We start from the raw sequence: 19,997 nt of genomic DNA, 5'->3' as shown, positions 1-19,997 counted from the left end.
TTTAGGGTTAAGGATCGGAGATTAGGTAATTGGTTAAATGAACGATTAAATAAGTTGTATAAAATCAGTTGTAAGAAGTGTTTTCAGGAAGCTAGAGACACCTTCTACTGACCTTCATGTCGACACATTTCACCATTTAAATTTCATAAGTAATAAACCAAGATGGTATTCATTTGCAAACTTGACGTGACTTATGGTGCCTTCACGTGCTATGGTAATTATGGTAAATACCAAAAGCCGACATGGAAAATACACATGAACACCCCCTCATGTGGTATTTTCCACTGGGCAACTCGTAGAATATTTTGTTGCACGAGTTGCCGAGATGAGATAACCTTTGACCTTTTCAAAATGGCGGAGAGCAACGCAAGAGTTGTGAATACTGTTAGCGGATAGTTTTTGTAGCCTATACAATGTTGTCATTAACGATTGTAATATAATGCGTTAACACTCAATTTTCAACTTCGCCGCAATTTCCTTAGTTCATATATAATCATTTTATGTCATGTTTTATTTTTTTAAATTATTAATTATGTTTTAATCATCAGAAAGCACCACATTTAAGTTTTTTTTTTTTTTTTTTTAGATAAAAAAAGATACTCTACTGACACAGACCTTGCGGGTACTACATTACAACAACAAAAGCACTTGAACACAACACACTGGTAAATACCAGTTCACAAGTGGAAAATATCATCTTTTCCATAGCACGTGAAGGCAGCATTATTCCTTCTAACTAGAAGACTTAATTCATTTAAGTTTTAAGGGGAATCTACAGAGCTCACATTATATTGTTTTATAATAAATAACTGACAGGTAACATCTGGTCACATTGTAAAGGTTTATTAAAAAAACTTCATAACAGGTAACATCTGGTCACATTGTAAAGGTTTATTAAAAAAAACTTCATAACAGGTAACATCTGGGCACATTGTAAAGGTTTATAAAAATAACTATATTCACAACAGGTAACATCTGTTTTACAAGATTCACAAGGAGGACAAGTTTCACCTTCCTTTCATAGAGGAGATCAGTAATGGTGAAGCCTCTGTCTGCCATTATTTCATTGCCTGGAAGTTATTAAGTTATTGAAGAAAAATGCGATATGCGATAACTCATTAAACAATGCTATATTCGATATGCGATGCGATAATGCTTAAAGTATATAAAATTAACTTAAATTAGATTTAAAATTATATAACCTACATATGTGTTTCACATTCTTTTTGTAACAAGAAAACATCCCTTCAACTTGTGAAAGTGAACATCAGTGTTTTACTGAATATAAGATGTGTTATTTATTTTAACATCAGTGTAAACCACGGGGTTCAGGTTATCCTACATTAGGTCTATTTAACAACAGAAACTGAATAATCAAATGTAAAAGTAAAACACTGCAGTTTTTCACTGTATGAATTATATAAACTGATTAAAGCTTATTAAAGCAAAAAAAAATTATGCATATTGCAATATATACATTTGCGATATTTTGATATATTGTGCTCTACATGTTGTTTTTGGACACTGCTCTCTGAAACACTTCTCCTCCATGATGTCACGCAAACACGAAATCACCTTGCTTACAATGGACTGAGAAACACCAAACCTTTCAGCAAGATCACCCTGCAATTAAAGGGTTAGTTTACCCAAAAATGAAAGTTCTGTCAGTAATTACTCACCCTCATGTCGTTCCAACCCCGTAAGACCTTCGTTCATCTTCGGAACACAAATTAAGAAAAAAAAAAATGGAGGAGTGAGACAGCTCTCTGTTTAATCAAAAATATCTTAATTTGTGTTCCGAAGATGAACAAAGGTCTTACGGGGTTGGAACGACATGAGGGTGAGTAATTACTGACAGAATTTTCATTTTTGGGTGAACTAACCCTTTAAGACGCAGCTTCATCAGAGTCATCAGGAGCAAGTGGAATGCATCAATGTCGACCCTGTGTAGACCTGACAAAGGTGGTCGTTTCTCAGCAGAGTTATGTACTATGGCACTGGCTCAACGCATTGTGTTCCAATTTCAGATGTAGGTGGCTTCAGGATGAGTTGAGATTTTGAAGTGTAGTTGTGGTCAGAGACGGATGGATCCTCCCATTGTGTGTCTGCATCACAGGTCTGGGGCGTGTGGCTGTTATCATCCTCACAGTTGTCCACTGCAACACTGACTCTCATCGATGATCTAAGGAAATAATAGAACAATAAACATTTTTACATTAGTACTTAAAATAGATCATGAGAATTAATTAATTTATGATGGCACTCATACTTAGAACAGTGTGAAAAAGAGAGATGCGTTAAAAAAGAGACAGTATACACACAATCTCCTAACTCGCCGTAAAAATCAATATCTGAGTGAGAGATGTAGCTAGCTGGCCTCCTTACAGGAATAATGAGAGCTATTGTAAGACTGTATGTACCATTATATAGTGTACTATCGTGAATAATCATTCATTCTTTATTTCAGACCCTTAGGTCCATATAACAAAGTAAACGAAATATAAGAAATATGACATATAGGTGGCCAATGGTAATCATGCAAGATTCGTTGTATTTTGTGAACAGCTCGTTACTAATCTTAAATATATTCATAGAACGGACTTCATCTAACGAGCTAACAAGCACATAGATAGGTAAGTTAGGTAACAACAGTTAACGTTAGGTAGCTTACCTGAATCTGACAACCTGTTCAGCACCCGGCGGGACTTCTTTACCAGAACATCGTAGCCGAGCCTTTACTCGGGGTAAGGGTGTTCGTTCGTCAGTCTGCTCCCCGTCCATAAAGTGGTACGAACACACATGGTACGAACACAAAGCGCTTGGGTGAGCACTTCAAGTTTAGCGCCCTCCGCCATTGCCTCAGGTGCTCCACGTGTAAATCGTAAAGCACAACACTCCGATCGCTTTAGCCTACATTGTGTTCGTAACACCGTTGGTTAAATCGTTCTATCATCTTAATCCAATTGTTATGTCAGCCCCTAACTGAGCATATAATACTTAACATATTTTACCGTTACAACTACAGAATTATGCTAGAAACTAGCGTAGGTCCTTTCAGCCGGAAGTTGAAGTCCCGCTCAGCCGGAAGTAAGATGACAAAATGAGCGTAATGGCGCCGCCCTTGTTGTCATGGAAAATAAGGTGAATAGAGATTGAAATCCTCCCTGAGAGACATTGACTGTTGACTGTGACAACTAGCCCCAGTCTCACTTATTATATTTCTTTGTATCAGATAATAATTGGGTCTTTTGATTATGCATTTGTTGTTGATTTAGCAGAAAACCTTAAGTTCAGAAACCCCTTAGTGGTAAAGAGTTTATATTTATAACTAAGGTTGTCTTTTGTGCAGTCATGCCTTATATACATTTTTAGGTACATAAACAGTTTGTTAGTACGGAGTATCAGATGCATTATTTGTGATTGAACAGTGACATAATTCTCTTCAACTGGATTCATGGAAGTTGATCTTTAAACATTATTTTGTGAAACATTGTGTTGATCTGACATTTAAATTCTTGATCTGTTCTAAAGGGATAGTTGACCCAAAAATGATTTTCAAAAGTTGATTGTTGACTGACCTACATAGTACGGGGGAAAGTCCTATGGAAGTCAATGGGGCCCATCAAACGTTTTGTTTCCGACATTCTTCAAAATATCTTCTTTTGTGTTCAGCAGAAGAAAGAAACTCAAACAAGTTTGGACCGATGACAGAATTTTCATTTTTGTGTCAACTATCCCTTTAAATAGAGAGTAATGAGAATTAAAGGGATGGTTTGGAGTAAAATCAACCTATGGTCCTTTGCACCATGACCTCGAGCCAATTTAAATAAACTCCTGATGTACTTACAAACTTTCCAATGCCTCGTTTTTTGAGTACAGAACCTATTTGTACTACTGTAGAAGTTTGGTACCATTCTGGGCATTATTAGTGGGGTAATTTACGAGATACATCATTGGATCCATTAGCGCCTGCACTAAGCCATCCGGCTGATATCTCTAAATAAGCTCTAACTTTAATAATGTTCAACCAAGGGAAAAAAGCCTTCTTGGGGGTGTTTGGCTCAAGGTCATGGTGCAAAGGACCCTAGGTTGATTTTACTCCGAACCATCCCTTTAAATACAAAGTAAAACAGCAATACATTAGAAAAAAGTGTGCTTAGTCAATTGAAAAACATGTTAATGCTTTTAGAAATAGGCTTTATTTGAGTTAAAATAGACTTTGGTGTTAGATTGAGGGGCCGTTTACACGTCACCATTTCAACTAAAAACTTTTTTTTATGCCTTTTTGCGTTAATTTGTGTTTTGGTTTCAAACAGGTTTCAAAGTGCAAGTTTTTGATAATTATACCTTTATTGTCGATGTGTAAACTACAAAAACATGAATTTGTGAAAACGGTGTCTGAATCTGAAATTGCCCCCATACCCTATAAACAGCCATTTGTAGTGGTGTCCGAAACCATAACCATGAATAATGCACTGTAATAATGAGTGTACAGCCGGTGTATGCTCAATGGCTGTCCGAATTCGCTCACTCATTTTCATTTACTCCTTCAAGTGAACTGTATTAGTGGATTAACATAGGGAATAGTGAATGAGAGTATAGGGGGCGAATTCTGGCCATGCGTATTAAAGGGATATTTCACCGCCGGAAAGATGAATATGTATTTAAATTGGGTCATTTATGTAGCAGAAATGTGAAATTATTTTAGAAGTTGGTGCCTTCTAGACTGAGAAAAGCCAGAAAATGTATTTTTGGCTCATGTGGATGAAAGACTACAACTCCCAGAATGCACTTGCTTCGCTGCCCTACGAGGCCACGCCCACCGGTTACAGAGGGCAGTATCGGGAGAAATGACACAGCTAGGCGACTAGTCGACTCGAAACTGAAAAGAGGGCGTTTTATCGTGAGATCCCCCTATGGGCGGGTTGAACACATGCGGGATGAGCTCCTCCTACTGGCTGGAGTCTCTCACCTCTGGACTAAAGATCCTCTGATGAGCTAAATGATGTTTTTTGCGTCATCTGAGGTTTTTTTCCAGACACACAATACAGAAATCTCTCGTCTCAGGGGGACATGAGGGAGGGAAGCACGGTCACTCGAAAATACTACCGGGTTTCTACTGATACAAAGCTTAATGCTAATCGGTGAAGTATCCCTTTAAGTCTTCAGTCTAGAGGCACGTATTGTGTCTTTACAGAGTGACATCGCCAACTACTGGCCAGGCATTAATAATACAGCGTTTCGTGGATCTGTGTAAACGGGGATCGTTTTGATAACGTTGTTGTCTGTGCACGAAACTTTTCAAAAACACAAAGGGAAAAACTTTTTCTTTTTTAGTACATTCTTGTCCTATAATTATACCCTTACTTTCACTCAAAAATTGTTAGATTTTACAAATAATTACAAAGGAACAGCAAATAACACATTGAGTTAAACATGAAACACTGAAGTAGTATTTTCTTGTAAAACATGCTTCAATAATCATTGCTTTACTTATAAATTAGAAAAATATTTTTTTATAGCGTATGACCTGGACATGTTATTATATCTGTAATCATGGCTGTTAAAATCGAAAGACACTTATATGACAGTGATCTCGTACCTGGCGAAGGCTGCTACATTATCACGCAGAGTCTCCTGCTCGTCGGCTCCTGAGAAATAATAATCGAATACTGACTTTGGCAAAAGTCTTTGAGCTTGAAGCTCATAATCGCTAACACACACCAGCGTGTCTGACATGATTCCACTGATGAGACTCAAACCTCTTTAACCCGCTGTATTTCACCACTGATGAATAATTAACTTTTCTAAAGGGATCTTTCTGCTAATGTTTATCCAGCATCGGTCCCTTTGCCCCGTCACACACAGCTATAGCGGCTTCTGCTCACAAATATGTGATTATCCAACACAAAACTGAGTAAAAGTCAATATGCTCTGGTAAAAAAAATAAAAAAAATTACTCATATGCATGAAATTAACAATTGCATATGACAGAAAAAGGATTGTGTGTTTAAGTCAAAATGTCAGAAAAAAATATATTTAATATTTTTTATGACAGTTAAGCACAAAAAATTATTTCTTAGCATTTTTGTCATGTTTTCCAGTACAACTATCAAAACATTTCTTGAGAAGCAAAATTACTTCAGATTATAAATCGTTTTTTTGACAAATGTATCAAAAATAAGTAAGTTTGCAGTGTTCATGATGTTTTACAGTTGCTAAAATATAATTTTGTTTAAATCAGCAAAAAATACATGCAAATCTTACTTTAAATGTAATAATTAATATATAAGTTCTAACTGTACATGTTTTTTGTGTGTCTTAAGTGCCATCAAATAATGTTATATAATGTCTTAATAGGCTTTATTCTTTCTATTCAGCTTCATCTTAAAACATTTTTATTTTTTTTTGCATGTTCCTGACAGGTTAGGTGAGATTCTCTGTGACGCAAGTTTAAATGATGGCAGTATGTTCAGATTCAGTGTGTGTGTGTGTGTGTGTGTGTGTAGGATGTTCAGATGAGCCTCCTCTGCAGCTTTACATAACAGCTTAGAGCTTCACAACTCAACTTCACATCACTCCACAGACATCCATCACTGATGGAATCAAAGGATCAGTCCACCAACCATCAGATGCTCAGTTGTGTACTGTGTTCAATAAACTGACAGCTTCATAATTAACTTCCATGGAATTTTTAAGTATGGGAATGATAGTGATGAAAATGTGACACAAAAGAAAACTCTTATATGTGACCCTGGACCACAAAACCAGTCACATGGGTCAATTTTTTTTAGATTTATACATCATCTGAAAGCTGAATAAATACCATTTCCATTGATGTATGGTTTGTTAGGATATGACAATATTTGAGATACAACTATAGAAAATCTGGAATGTGAGGGTGCAAAAAAATCAAAACATTGAGAAAATCTCCTTTAAAGTTGTCCATTTATGTTGGCGATTGTGCTGCATTCACTCACAAAAATAAATGTTTTATATATTTACAGTAGGAAATTTAAAAAATATCTTCATGGAACATGATCTTTACTTAATATCCTAATGATTTTTGGCATAAAAGAAAAATCTATCATTTTGACCCATACAATGTATTGTTGGCTATTGCCACAAATAAACCTGTGCGACTCGTGAATGGTTTTGTGATCCAGGGTCACATATTTGAGCTTCTTATTTGTCTGATTATGTTTTCATCACTAACACAACATAAAGTGATTCAGGTGTGTTTGATTGGTAGACCTGGGTTGAATAAAAGCCTGGGTCTCCATAACACTAACTGCATATCAACCCACGTTTCTGCTGTTAATGCAATTAAATACTGTTTAATTTCTACACTGTTTGCATTCCTTCAGTTGGATGTTGTACTGTATGTGAAATGAAATCTGCTATCTTTGCTTATGGAGGAAATTGCTGGATGAAAATAATGTCTTAACACAACACTGATGAACACGAACACAGACTCAGACCCTCGGTAGTGAACATCCAGAGCTGTGACGTCTGGAAAAAATGTAAGTCCATTTGATACTCTTTGAGAAATAATATGTGAAATACTTGCAGTTTTTTTTCTTGAAAAATAGTGTATAATTATTCAAAACGCATGTCTGCTTCTGAATGCCTGTCAAAGTAAATATATGCATTTTTTGCAGCTGAATCATGACTGATGTAGTTATGATGTTTAACAGTAGCTTCAGTAACTGACCCATGTCAACCAGGCAACCCTTGAGCTCTTTTCACAGATGTAAAAATCTTGTTTTTCTGTGTAATCATTGTTTTTCTTGTATATTCTAAACATATATGGGCCAGATTTACTTAACAGGGCAAATTAGCGGGCATGTGAAAGCTCTGCTACTGTTTGACAATGCGCAAATTCAATGTCGTGTCAGATGCAAAAGTCAATCTTTTTTTTTCTTTTTTTTTTTTTGTGTGGCTATAAATAATGGTGCAAATGCCACTATGGATGCGTTTTGGTCCACTTTTTATACCCTTCCCTCGCTACCTCGCTCTTGGAGATACAGTAATGTCTGGAACGCCACTTAAAATCCCCATGAAATCAAAATCGACGTTTTTTTGGCTTTTAGGATGAATATAGTAGTCTTACTGTTATCTATAAGCTAGTGTGCTCCAAAACGATGACAGAATTGACCTTTATAAAATTTACATTACAGCACAGAGCGGATCATATGATTGAGTCGCCGCAGACCATTAAGATCGGATTCGGACCCATTTGAAAGCTGTATTTTAAAGCGATATGGAGGAGATTAGGAGGAGAAACGGTTAGAGATTAGGAGGAAACTGCAGCTTTGAGGACCTCAACGGCTCTGGCAGAGCTGTGATATAAATGAAACAATATAGACCATTTTATAAAATGGAGGAGCTGTGTAAAATGTCCCGCCCTGTCCTCCTGTTTCAGAAATTAATTGAACAATGCTGCGCATTTCAAGGCACTTTTGTGGGCCTTTAAAGTCGGACATTGACCTCTGAACTCTGGGTGCCTTGATCAACCCCAACCTCTGAGAGAAACTAAGCCACTTCCAAGATGTATGTCCTGCTTCCAATGAGCATAAACGTAAAAACAAACTTAAACATTAGATATTACGTTTATTTAATAATAACTTCGTTTTTGCTTTTCGTCAGCTGTTTTCAAAGCAGTTTTTTTGTTTTTATTCAGTTTTTGCCATAATTGACACAAAGACACAACATTACCGTCGTTGTGTCCTGGCGACATCATGTGGTCAACATGTGAATGTGACATAGGCTACTCACTGAGGTCTGAAGTGGGATATTTTATTTGGGATATTCCCACGTCCAACATCGTCTTGCACGTAGCATCTTGCATTCAGAGTTGTGTGACAGTTTTGGGATACCATAGAAATTAATGAGAAGTGCCGTGAACCGAATCCTACCCGTGAAATTTTCCGTGACTTCTCTTATAAAACAGTATTTTTTTGGTGTAGCCTAAACTAATGAGCAAACATATTGAAGACTAGCCGATGGCATGTCTATTCATTCAAGTTATTTCCTCACAAAAGTGTTTTATTCGTGTAGTGAAGCCTCTCCTCCATTGGCATCCATTAAAAAAACGGCCTCTTGTCTCCTTCCCTGCTACCTTTACGATTTACGCGATAAAAGGTCCTTTTTCATATCAATCAGAGTGTTTGTCCTAACAAGCCGCGACGGCGATACGCGACGATTCTATTTTAGAAACGGTTTCTATTTTTCTGCGACATTGCTCTGGAACAACAAACACAAAATGTGGCAATTATAATCTCAGGTAGGCTACTGTTTATGTGCTTTATTTAATGTTAAAAGCGTGTAATGTGACGTTGAATAACATTTAGTGCTCCAGCTTTGTGGCTGTAAAAGCAACACTGGATAATTCACCTCAGATCTTGAAATGAAACAAATGGAAACAAGAACGTTCAAACTGTGAACAAACAAGTGTTCTTTGACTCAGATTGTTTTTGTAACTCAGTAGCCTCTGTATTTGAATAATATTTAAATGGTGTAATATTTGTGAATTTGATTATGTAGCTTATCCTGCCAAGATTGCCGCCTCCATGTTGGTTTTGCCACTACCTCGGTCAAAATCGAGGGGTCGAGGGTCTGTCCAAATAAACTTCCCTCATCTACTTGACGAAGTTTGCGGCAAATCTGGATGAATCCCCGGCGTCGGGTATTCTCACAAGGAGAAGTGCTTCGGGAAGTTCGCGAGTGTGTCTAAAAGTGGAGTTAAACGCAGCCATTGATTACCGCAAACCTTAGTAAATCACGTTGCATTATTCATTTTAAATACTCAGACTCTGCCCATACATTTTTCTTCTACAAAGAAACTCCAATGAATGCGTATGCAATAATGTCAGACGCAAATTATACTGTCCATGCCTTTTCAGACCTAATTTTCTCTGTCTTTAGTAAATCCTGACTAGTTTTTTAACGCCAAAAGAGGGTTTGTGCTGTAAACTGTTAATTAATCTGGCCCATAATGTTAAAATCTTGTGGTGATGCTTTCGAAATATGTCAGGTTTAAGTCTGTAATGCACTGGGATTAATGCAATTATTTGTTTTAATGCTCACATGGTAAACTAAAAGTCCAAAACACTTCGTATCAAGTCAAACTGTTTAATGAACACATACAACCATCAGTTATGACCACATTACACAATATTAAGAATAAAACAATCTGTCACACAATACAATTGACCAGATGTTCAGCATACGAAGAATTTTACAGATGCACTGGTGTGTTTCTGTGCTGGTTTCCAGTTACAAAACTGACAAAAATCACCAATATTTATTTGCTACACTACACAGATTTAAACAGTCTGTCAATAGTATAAAAAATTAAAGGCAATTGACTGTCGAGCCGCCAGTCAAAGACTGCACCAATTTTAATACCAAAGCCATTGTCAATGTTTTACTGTGCAAATTATGAATTTCATTTGCAATTACAGGGAATACATTATAAATCTACACTGTACAAAACAACGTCGTCATACCATTGAGAAATACTTATCCTGAGACCTGATGCACAAAAACATCCTTCTGATAATCTGCCATGTTTATGTAACGATGATTATGGACAGTTTGTGCTGTTCAACACTATATGAATTATGTGTGGATGAATGCAATAGTGCAAAAAATTCTCTTCATATTTATCATACTTTAAGAACCATTCCTTCTGAAACCAGTCAGGATTGTAAATGCAGGAAAATTCAGTTTCGGCACAGGAATGTGAAACATAAATAAACATGGAAGTGTTCATTAATACAGCAAATATAGAATAATTAAGAACAGCAGTGTAATGGATGAATCATTAAACCTGCTAAGAACACGTCCTTCATATTTCACTCAAAAAAATGTAAATAATAATAAAAAAATAGATATTATAGGATCATTAAGATGTTTTGCATTGTGAAATTGTCATGCAGTTAAGCACATTTCTCCCAATATATTAATATTAATATTAATATAGTCATTATTGTAATGCATCAGTACAGTTCTGTAATTCTCAATTTTTATTACTGTTATACAGTAATTTTTTTAAATACTTTACAGTATAAAACATTATATTGCAGCAAAGATATAGAAATGTAAAAATTACAGTTATACAATTTATTAAAATCAGCATATAGGCAGTTCAACAAATACTACCATGATGAATAGATATTTTGTGCTTAATCATAATAAAAAATATCTCAATGTAAAAAAAAAAAAACAATAATACTTAATATGCATTTTTTTTTCTTCTGATTTTGAGGTAAAATATGAGACAGATATTTCTTGACAGATTTTGTGAGATTCATCCAAACACATCGTAAACATCTTTTCATCGTAACTTCAGCATTAAAATGACTCATGTTTTTGGTGTTTGTAGAAAATAGAAAATCAAATCTAAAAGAAAGTCTGTCAATGTTTGGCAACTTTTAGCATTAACTTAAAGCAACTAGTCTTAAAAACTGAAATGAATTAAACTGGAGCGAGAAGCAGGTAAAATGCGAGGAAAGGGTCAAATGGGCAAACCGTGTTCTGCATGGATGGCGCAGAGATCAGCCGATAGCTGGCGTTGCTTTGCATATCTACAGATATGGCTGCTTCCTCTTGTTTTTGGCGGTAACCGCACCCGGTTGAGATGAGCACATTAGGTTCCCTCGGCAGTGTCCGGTCCCTGTGGTTTGCGTTTCCTCACTGAACTCTCTGCTGACGGCATCTGCTCACTGCCACTGCCTGCTCCGTCTGTCATCACTCCTTCTTCTTCAGTCGAGTCGTCTCCAGACACTCTCTCACTCTCGTTGTCCAGGTCAGACGTGTGTTTCTCCTCCACCTCTTCCTCTGACACTTCCTCTTTCACAATCACAACTGCAGAGGTACAAAGATTGAAATGATTCATTGTAATAGGGAAACGGCACTCGACTTTATTGACCAAGTATAGTAAGTTGCACTTACAAGTAGAGCCGGGCGTTACTATTGAATATGCACAATAGATTTACAATGATTTCAAAATATAGCAACAATATTTCCATCTGTTCAAAGTGTCAATTTCAGTGAATCAATCACTCAGTGTGCATTTAATATATATATATATATATATATATATATATATAATTATATGTTTGACTTAAGTACAAACTGTAGCGTATACTGCAAAAAATAAACAAATAAAATGCTTTTTTCCCAGTATTAATATCTAAACATTATTAAATCAAGATACATTAACTTGAGAAGCAAAATATTAAAATATTAATTCCTGTTTTCTAAAAAAAGTTAAAAAATTAAGTGACTTTTTCCTTAAAACAAGAAAAAATCTTATATTATCGTTTCTTTCTTTAAGCTTAAACTTACTTATTTTTCTTCCAGAAAACAAGAATTAATACCTTATGTATTTTAATTTTTAAATAAATGTATCTTCATTTAAGAAAGTGTTATTTTCCAGTACAAATATATACACAAAGAATATCATAATCAGTGAACTATTTAAAATAAAATAAAAATAGTATCACTTTACATAAGGGATTCATTTGTTAACATTAGTTAAATACATTGGTTAAAGGGGGGGTGAATTGCTGTTTCATGCATACTGAGTTTTTTACACTGTTAAAGAGTTGGATTCCCATGCTAAACATGGACAAAGTGTCAAAAGTTAAGTTGTACGTTTGAAGGAGTATTTTTGTTCCAAAAATACTCCTTCCGGTTTGTCACAAGTTTCGGAAAGTTTTTTCGAGTATGGCTCTGTCTTACGTAAGATAGGGCGGAATTTCCTTATATGGGTCCTAAGGGCACTTCTCCCGGAAGGGCGCGCGCGCACCCGTAGACCACCAGAGCGAGAGAGAGAGCGAAAGCAGTACCTCAGCGCTGTGCTCGCTGCAGTCACAGGACTTTGTTTGTTCCCTGCATTTCGACGATGATTGTTTTATAAATAAGGCCCAGTTCGACGCCGGATTTAGCAGTCCCAACGATAAAGGTTCACGGTCGTGCGTTGGAACCGCAGGTGGTGAGTAAAACTCATAGACAAACTGCTTCAAATGTCTCTGTGTTGTTAGCTATCGGCTACGAAGGATGCAATAATACTCTACAGGTACTCAAGATTAACATGAGATTGACTGAAACTGAGTGTTTCACCCCCCCTTTAACATGAGCTTACATGACACTTCTAATTGTTAATTGCAACATTTCCTAATACTTTATTAAAATCAAAAGCTGTATCTTTTCATATTTATTAAATCTGAGCTAACATGATCTAACCATGAACAGTTGTATGAAAAAATAATGTAGCAAATGTATTGCTTTTTGTTAATGTCAATTAATGCATTCAGTCATGAAACTCTAGAGGGCGCACATCATTAGCGCATGGAACAAGCTGATTGGCCTCTGCTGATCCTGCAGCCAATGAGATTACTTGCTCAACATTTGAATAGTCTGTTCATTGTTTGCTGTAATCTAGTCCTGCAGCAACTATCAGAGTTCCTCTGAACCCCTCCACCTCCCCAGCTCCACCTGCCTCGATCTGCTACAGGATTCATGTATGTCTATCATATCTTACTCACAGCAGCGTGTGTGTGTGTGTGTGTATCTATTAGCAGAAGCATGTCCATCCTTACTCTGGAGCAGCAGCAATAATCAACAGCAGCATAGCAGATCTAATCCACCAAGATCAAATACATTAACTATGCCATATTCAATAACGTGCTAAAACCACTGCGAAAGTTGAACTATTGTTAACTAATGGGACCTTATTGTAATGTGATACCAAAAATAGCATGCAATACATAATGATAAAAGTTTCAATCAGCAGTGTGATATTCAAAGAAAATTTAAACATTAGAAATGGCAACATCTGTAAAAACATTTTGCAGTCAATAAAAGCAAAGTAATAAACGTGTTTCTAATCTCACCTGTTTTGTCTTCTCTGCGCTTTGGTCTGGATGGCCAAATGCAGTCAGCGATCAGAACCAGCATCTAATCGAGATATTTACCATTAGATGGAGTCATTATTTCAAACCCACCAGTGGAAGTTCACTTTCAAAAGTTTGATCCACTACATGCGAGAACCACCCACAGTATCCTCAAAAGAGCCGCAGAATCGACCAGTATTACGCAACTCAGTTGTATAATGTAGGAACATCTTTATTTCAACATGCATTATATAATTCCTTCTGCAGCAAATCATCATGTGTCTGTACGTGCGATCTGCTTCATAGAGCGCTCGCATTAGATGAAGTCAAGTGCACTTTGTTGGGTCCCTTTGGTAAATGGTCTTTTTAGATCTGTACCACGGATGGTCCGTTTGCAGGAAGATTTATGCATGAGATACTTTCATGCATAGAGTCAAGTATATCAATTTATGCTTTAAACATGAATAATACATTGACTGTGAAAATGATGTTTTTAGACTTACCAGGCCGAGTATCAGTCCCATAAATAGTGTGATGATGGCAAATATCACATAAGAACCCCAAGAAGGAATGCCGAGAGCATTTGTCAGGTACGTGTGGATTTGCTGTGTTAAATGGACAACAAAGGGATATATTCAATATGCATAAAATATAGATTTGTTTTTCATAAAATAAAGCTCTGTTCAGTGAATGCTTTACGCTTTGTAAAGCACCAAAAACGACATAAAAGTATCAGTAACACTTTACAATAAGCTCACATTATTTAACATGCATTGAGTTACATTAACAATATGCAATACATGTGTTACAGTATTTATTAATCTTTGTTAACATTAGTATAAAAATACAACTGTTCATTGTTAGTTCATGACAGCTCAGGTCCACTAAATTAAATTATATAGTACATGTTTTAAATTAACATTAACTGAGATTTATAAATGCTTTAGAAGTATTTTTCATTGTTAGATCATGTTACGCTGCAAAAAAATACTTTTTTGCCAGTACAAATATCTAAACATTCTTAAATTAAGATCAATTCACTCAAGAAGATAATAAATCTTGTTTTCTAAAAAAATTATCAAAATGAAGTGAAACTTAGCTTAAAGCAAGAAACAAGATCTGCCAGTGGAGTCATCTCGCTTTCCCTTTGAATTAAAATGTATTTTTCTGACCCAAATAAATCAAATAAATGTATCTTGATGTAAGACATTAAATAAATAGAAAACATTTTTTGCAGTGCATGTCAACTGTTAAATTATTCACTAGAAATAATTATTAATGTAAACAGGGTTTGAAATGAACAGCTGCCAAATGTGGGTAAAAATCAACTGTATCGGGTAACGCTGTAAAATCACTGGACAATTTGGTGTGTTACTTACTATGTTCACTCACTTTGCTGGAGAAGTTTGTGTAAGCCAAATCTGTGCAGATTTAGAGCAAATACTCCACTCGTGATTCATCATGATTAAATACAGCGTATTGCGCAGAATCTGCTCATATCTGGCTTACTTGAACACACGTTATGTTATGTATGTACTGTATTAGGGGTGCACGATATATCGGCCGATATGGTCATTTTTTTTTACACATTGGTATCGTTCCGATGTCAAAATAGGGCTGATGTGAACAGGCCGATATTTGACGTGTGAAGTTGAAGATGAAGTTGACGATGCTGACTCGCGATCTTAGCAGTAGTGAACGTGCCTGAGAGAAATACACATTTCATACAGATGACATAAGCAGAGAACAGTCTGTTTTCTTTCGTTTTGAATTGTTCTTGTCTTCTATGTCTCAGGTCTGTGAGGCAGGTAGGTTTCGGTTCATTTGAGACGCGCTTCAGTTCACGCGCCGTCACCTCCATGTCCTGATTGAATATTTTCTAATATTTACTTCTTATTTATTTTTGATGAAACATTGATCAAAATTAAGATACAATTAATACAAAACGAAATTAAATTTAAAGACAGGCTTTGTGCTTTCAGTTTGAGGTCTCTGTGAAAGTTTTAAAGCGGTCTTTTAGTGCCGCTTTCAGACGTGCGTAACAGAGAACTGTCCCGTCAGTAACATTGTTAACGCAGTCCAGTGCGACTTATGTTTTTTCTCTCTTCATGACACATTTTTGATTGATCGTTTTTTGACTCGTAGAAATTTGAATATATTGCATGATATTTGATACCCGTTCGAATTAGATTTTTCTCAAAAGTGACAGCACGTGTGATTTGTGGATTACTGATAAGCGCGAGTGGAGAAACAGGCGTTTATTTATTCATTCTCAGTGTTGAGAAACGTAGCCTTCATGTGTTACGTTATTGTGTTAATAATAACTAAAGTAGCCTACCTAATTATGTTACATATTTATTTTGTATGAAAACTAGCGCGTTCGTTACTTATGGATTAAAAAGTAGGCTACCGTTGTATCAGTGTTGCGCGAGCTCTCCCTCACAAACACGGACGCGCGCACACAGAGAGAGAAGATAATTGTAAAATGAAAAATTGACGGGCTAAGTTTAAATTTTGTTCTTGCTTGTTTGTTTTTTTCTATCAAAATGTCAGAAAGCATTTTGTATTATCCATCCGTGTTTTTAAAATTAGTTAAATGACGGACGTTTTACTGTTAACACAGCCCTTGTGCTATATAAATAAACCTTGACTTGACACACATCAATACACAACAAATAAAGGCACGCTTGTTCATTTGCATTGAAGCAATAGCGAAGATTAAAAAGCGTTTGGTTAACAGAAATCCTTGGTGATGAGGATGAAAGAGGAAGCTAATTAATGTATGAAATCAAAACTTATATATATAAGTTATATATATATATATATATATATATATATATATATATATATATATATATATATATATATATATATATGTAATAACTAAGCTGTGACGTAGTTAATCTGGTTAATTTCTTCTTGGCTAGTAGAAGTTCTGAATGGCCTGGAACTTAAAAATTTAGTAGCCAAATTGGCCGGTGAGTGAAAAAGTGAATTTCAAACCCTGAATATGAATAATAAAAGTAGTGCTCTATGTCTCAAGTGTATTGCTGCAGTGCAGACTGGGAAATTGATGCATCAATATAGTTATATGGACTACTTTGATATTTTTATGGTGTTTTCCGTCCTTTTTGGACCAGCGTAAACATCTTTAAAATATATTATTTTGTGTTCCATGGGAAAAATGAAGCCTAAGGGATTAGAATGAGCAAATGATGCCAGAAATGTTTCTTACTCGGATCCACACGGAGAGACGAAACAGATTAGCCATTCCTGACATTCTGTAAAAGAAGAAAATGTTATATTCAGAATTTCATCATGCAAACACATCAGCTCTTTTGCAGACAGGAAAGGTTTTATTTACAGAAGAGAGGATGGTGACTTCCATCCTGGCACCGGCTCAACCGTCGCCCACTTTCTGGCCACAACATAAGCTTGGATATCCTCAATCGTCCGCGATGAAACATATTTGCGGAAATTCCCATCTTTAGCGCTGTGGGTGAGATGGGTTTTTCTGTTATACTACAATGAAATACATTTGCACTGTTTTAATTTTTAAAAAATGGTCCATTTTAAAGCGAGTTTTGTAACATAACACCAGAGGGAATATAAATTCAGCCATCTGAGGACTTACTGAAAAATAGTCGGCAGTGTTGTAACCAGAAACCTCCCACTCAGACCTGCAGAACAAAAGAAGAGAGGACGGATGTATTGATGCAGGAATGCGAGCACATCCTATACTGGGCGTAAAATTCCCTTCGGCATGGGAAGGCGGTATACGGTCTATAGCGGAGCTGAAATATGAGGAAAGCCTGACAGCTCTCTGACAGCGAGACACAGTAAAAGGCGTTTTCTCTGATATTTACAGGAGAAACACCATCCAGATCCGCTGAAGGTGGAGGAACAAGACTACATTTGCATCATTAGTGGCTTAAATGCAATCTTTGCTTGTCTTTAAATTGTAATTGTGTTCAAAAGGGAATCATCTAAACTGGTTTGGATATAATGGGGACCCATCATGCTATTTCCCATGTTCCTCTTTCTTTAGTGTGTAATGTCGATCATGAAAAAGCTCCAGTTCTTCTCTATATCAGTGTCAGTGTTTCTGAACTCCCTGAAACGCCTCCATTGTAGTCTTGAGTTTCTTCCGGGAACGAACACGTCACAATATTCCTCATTTAAATAATTCATGCGCATAATAAAGGGGCGGGGCCTGGTTGAGTTAGTAGTGTGTTAAACTGGCGGTTATGGTAAGGGGCGGGACATTTCCCAAACACACTCGAAGCGCTCGACCAATCACAACACACTGCTCCAGCCGACCAATCAGAGCACAGTGTGCTTTTCAGAAGGAGGGGCTTCATAGAGACAGGAAGTAAACAGAGTGTTACTGACAGACTGGGAAGAGAGGAGCCGCAATAATGGAGAATATGAGGAACATAATGTGTTGTGAGCTTTAATGTTAAAGGGCATACTAGGGCCTCTTTAATATTAAAGGCTTTCGTCTGCTTATGATGTCACTCAATGATGGTACACAACAAACATGGCTGATAACTGCAGTAGGAATTCAATTTAGTGACATCAGTCATGTTTAAAGCACAACTGTATTAGAGTTAATTTGAGCCACATGACAGCTCTTAAAGCGAGTCAGTAAAGACTAAAGAGCTGTGTGTGTGTGCAAACAATCCAGCAGTGTTCCTTCCTTCTGAAACGCCAGACACACTGCAGATGATCAAACCATGAGCAAACCAGGCATTCACACTCGAGGCATTCACGAGGCATTCACGCGCAGAATTACTGTCAGCTCAACAGCTCTGAATGTGGCTCGTTCTGTTTGATAGTGTTAGCTTTTGTTTTAACTCAACTGTTGCATTAATGTGAAGATGTTTTTGCTTTGATATCAGACGACTTGTATTCATCGACCCCCCCCCACACACACACACACAAAATCGGTAACACATTATTTTAAGGTGTAGTTAAACAGTACTACATGTACTTAATATAGTAATAACAGTAAATTATGCATAATTACAAGTAACTTAACTCTAAACCAAACCCTAACTGTAACTCTAAAGTAAGTACATGTAGTTAATTAATATAAATAATTACAATGTAACTACATCACCTTAAAATAAAGTGTATTCAAATCATTTAAATCACTGGATTTGCCAATTTATATGCATTACCATATGGTTACTTAATATTAAGTAGCAAAATAAATATTTTGTTTGATGCCATAAAATTATCCATAGCCTACTGTTTTTTCACACTAAGATAGAAAGATGGCTAGTCAGTCAGACCTGGTTGTTGAGTAACGTCCACCCTGCCCACTGATATGCCTAGACTTTCACTTTGTCTTCCTAGATTCTCCCAGTCTGCTTGTAAATGCTGGCACGCCGGGCACCAAGGGGCATAACTGTAATAAAGCACATGAAACAGAGCAGCGATTCATTTACATGCATGCATGCATGCATAAATAATGCAGGCTATAATTTCACTTCCTGCATTCTGGATGTAAATGTGGGCGTAACCCTGATGATGTGATCATGTTCACTGTAGGCCGGTATAAACACAATAACATCCACAATATTTGTGCATATTGTTATTTGTAGATGCTTAATGCATAACATGACGATTTGCGCTTATTTACATGTATATTATTGCAGCAGAGTTTATACACACTTCCGGTTTCAGCTCAACACTTACTTCACTGCATAACAAACATTGTTATTGTTATTATTTCGACACACTGTAACAGTATAAACTGATACATTGTTGCAGCGCGGCAGATCAAAGCGTCATAGAATCGCGCGCGGATGATCTGATCACCGCATCTCAATGATTCACACTAGAATCCTGCCGAGATCACACACACACACACACACACACATACTCACAATTTGATCATCCACTCGCCCTGCAGGATGAGCGTCCAGTTCGCATCGGCCACTGTCAGCACATGATTATCCTCCGTCTGAGCGTTTACACGACACACGAGCAGCAGAAATACAGCAGAGATACACATGAAACATGAACTTCTGCCATATTCATATTCCTGCAGTTCAGCGCGTGTCAGTCCCGCCATATTGCCGCTGC

At 36.6% G+C, this 19,997-nt stretch overlaps 2 protein-coding genes across 3 annotated transcripts in view; both read right to left on the bottom strand.

Moving 5' to 3' along the window:
• The window catches only part of hao1 (hydroxyacid oxidase (glycolate oxidase) 1), a 24,007-nt gene extending 12,161 nt beyond the window's left edge, over window positions 1–11,846 (bottom strand). The window contains exon 1 of one of the 2 annotated variants that reach the window (XM_081393926.1): window positions 11,536–11,846. Coding sequence is in view for 1 of the 2 variants with exons in the window: in XM_081393927.1 (XP_081250053.1) it covers window positions 5,603–5,739 (137 nt within the window). In the remaining variant the exon portion in view is untranslated. Of the gene's footprint in view, window positions 1–5,602; window positions 5,743–11,535 lie in introns of those variants that run through there. The other variant, XM_081393927.1, reaches the window with a different exon arrangement.
• On the bottom strand, window positions 10,122–19,997 carry tmx4 (thioredoxin-related transmembrane protein 4). The gene is made up of 8 exons (XM_081393928.1): window positions 19,799–19,997; window positions 19,202–19,317; window positions 17,539–17,584; window positions 17,269–17,397; window positions 17,140–17,185; window positions 14,408–14,509; window positions 13,905–13,968; window positions 10,122–11,871 (listed from the first exon to the last, which is right to left on the bottom strand). Exons 1-8 carry the CDS (start codon window positions 19,984–19,986, stop codon window positions 11,654–11,656), a joined length of 909 nt encoding a protein of 302 aa, XP_081250054.1. The 5' UTR covers window positions 19,987–19,997; the 3' UTR covers window positions 10,122–11,653.

This window comes from Scardinius erythrophthalmus, assembly GCF_964197995.2.
Source record: "Scardinius erythrophthalmus genome assembly, chromosome: 19".
Taxonomy (NCBI): Eukaryota; Metazoa; Chordata; class Actinopteri; order Cypriniformes; family Leuciscidae; genus Scardinius; species Scardinius erythrophthalmus.
Note: the sequence above shows the minus strand (reverse complement) of the source record. Positions and strands in the feature narration are given on the sequence as shown.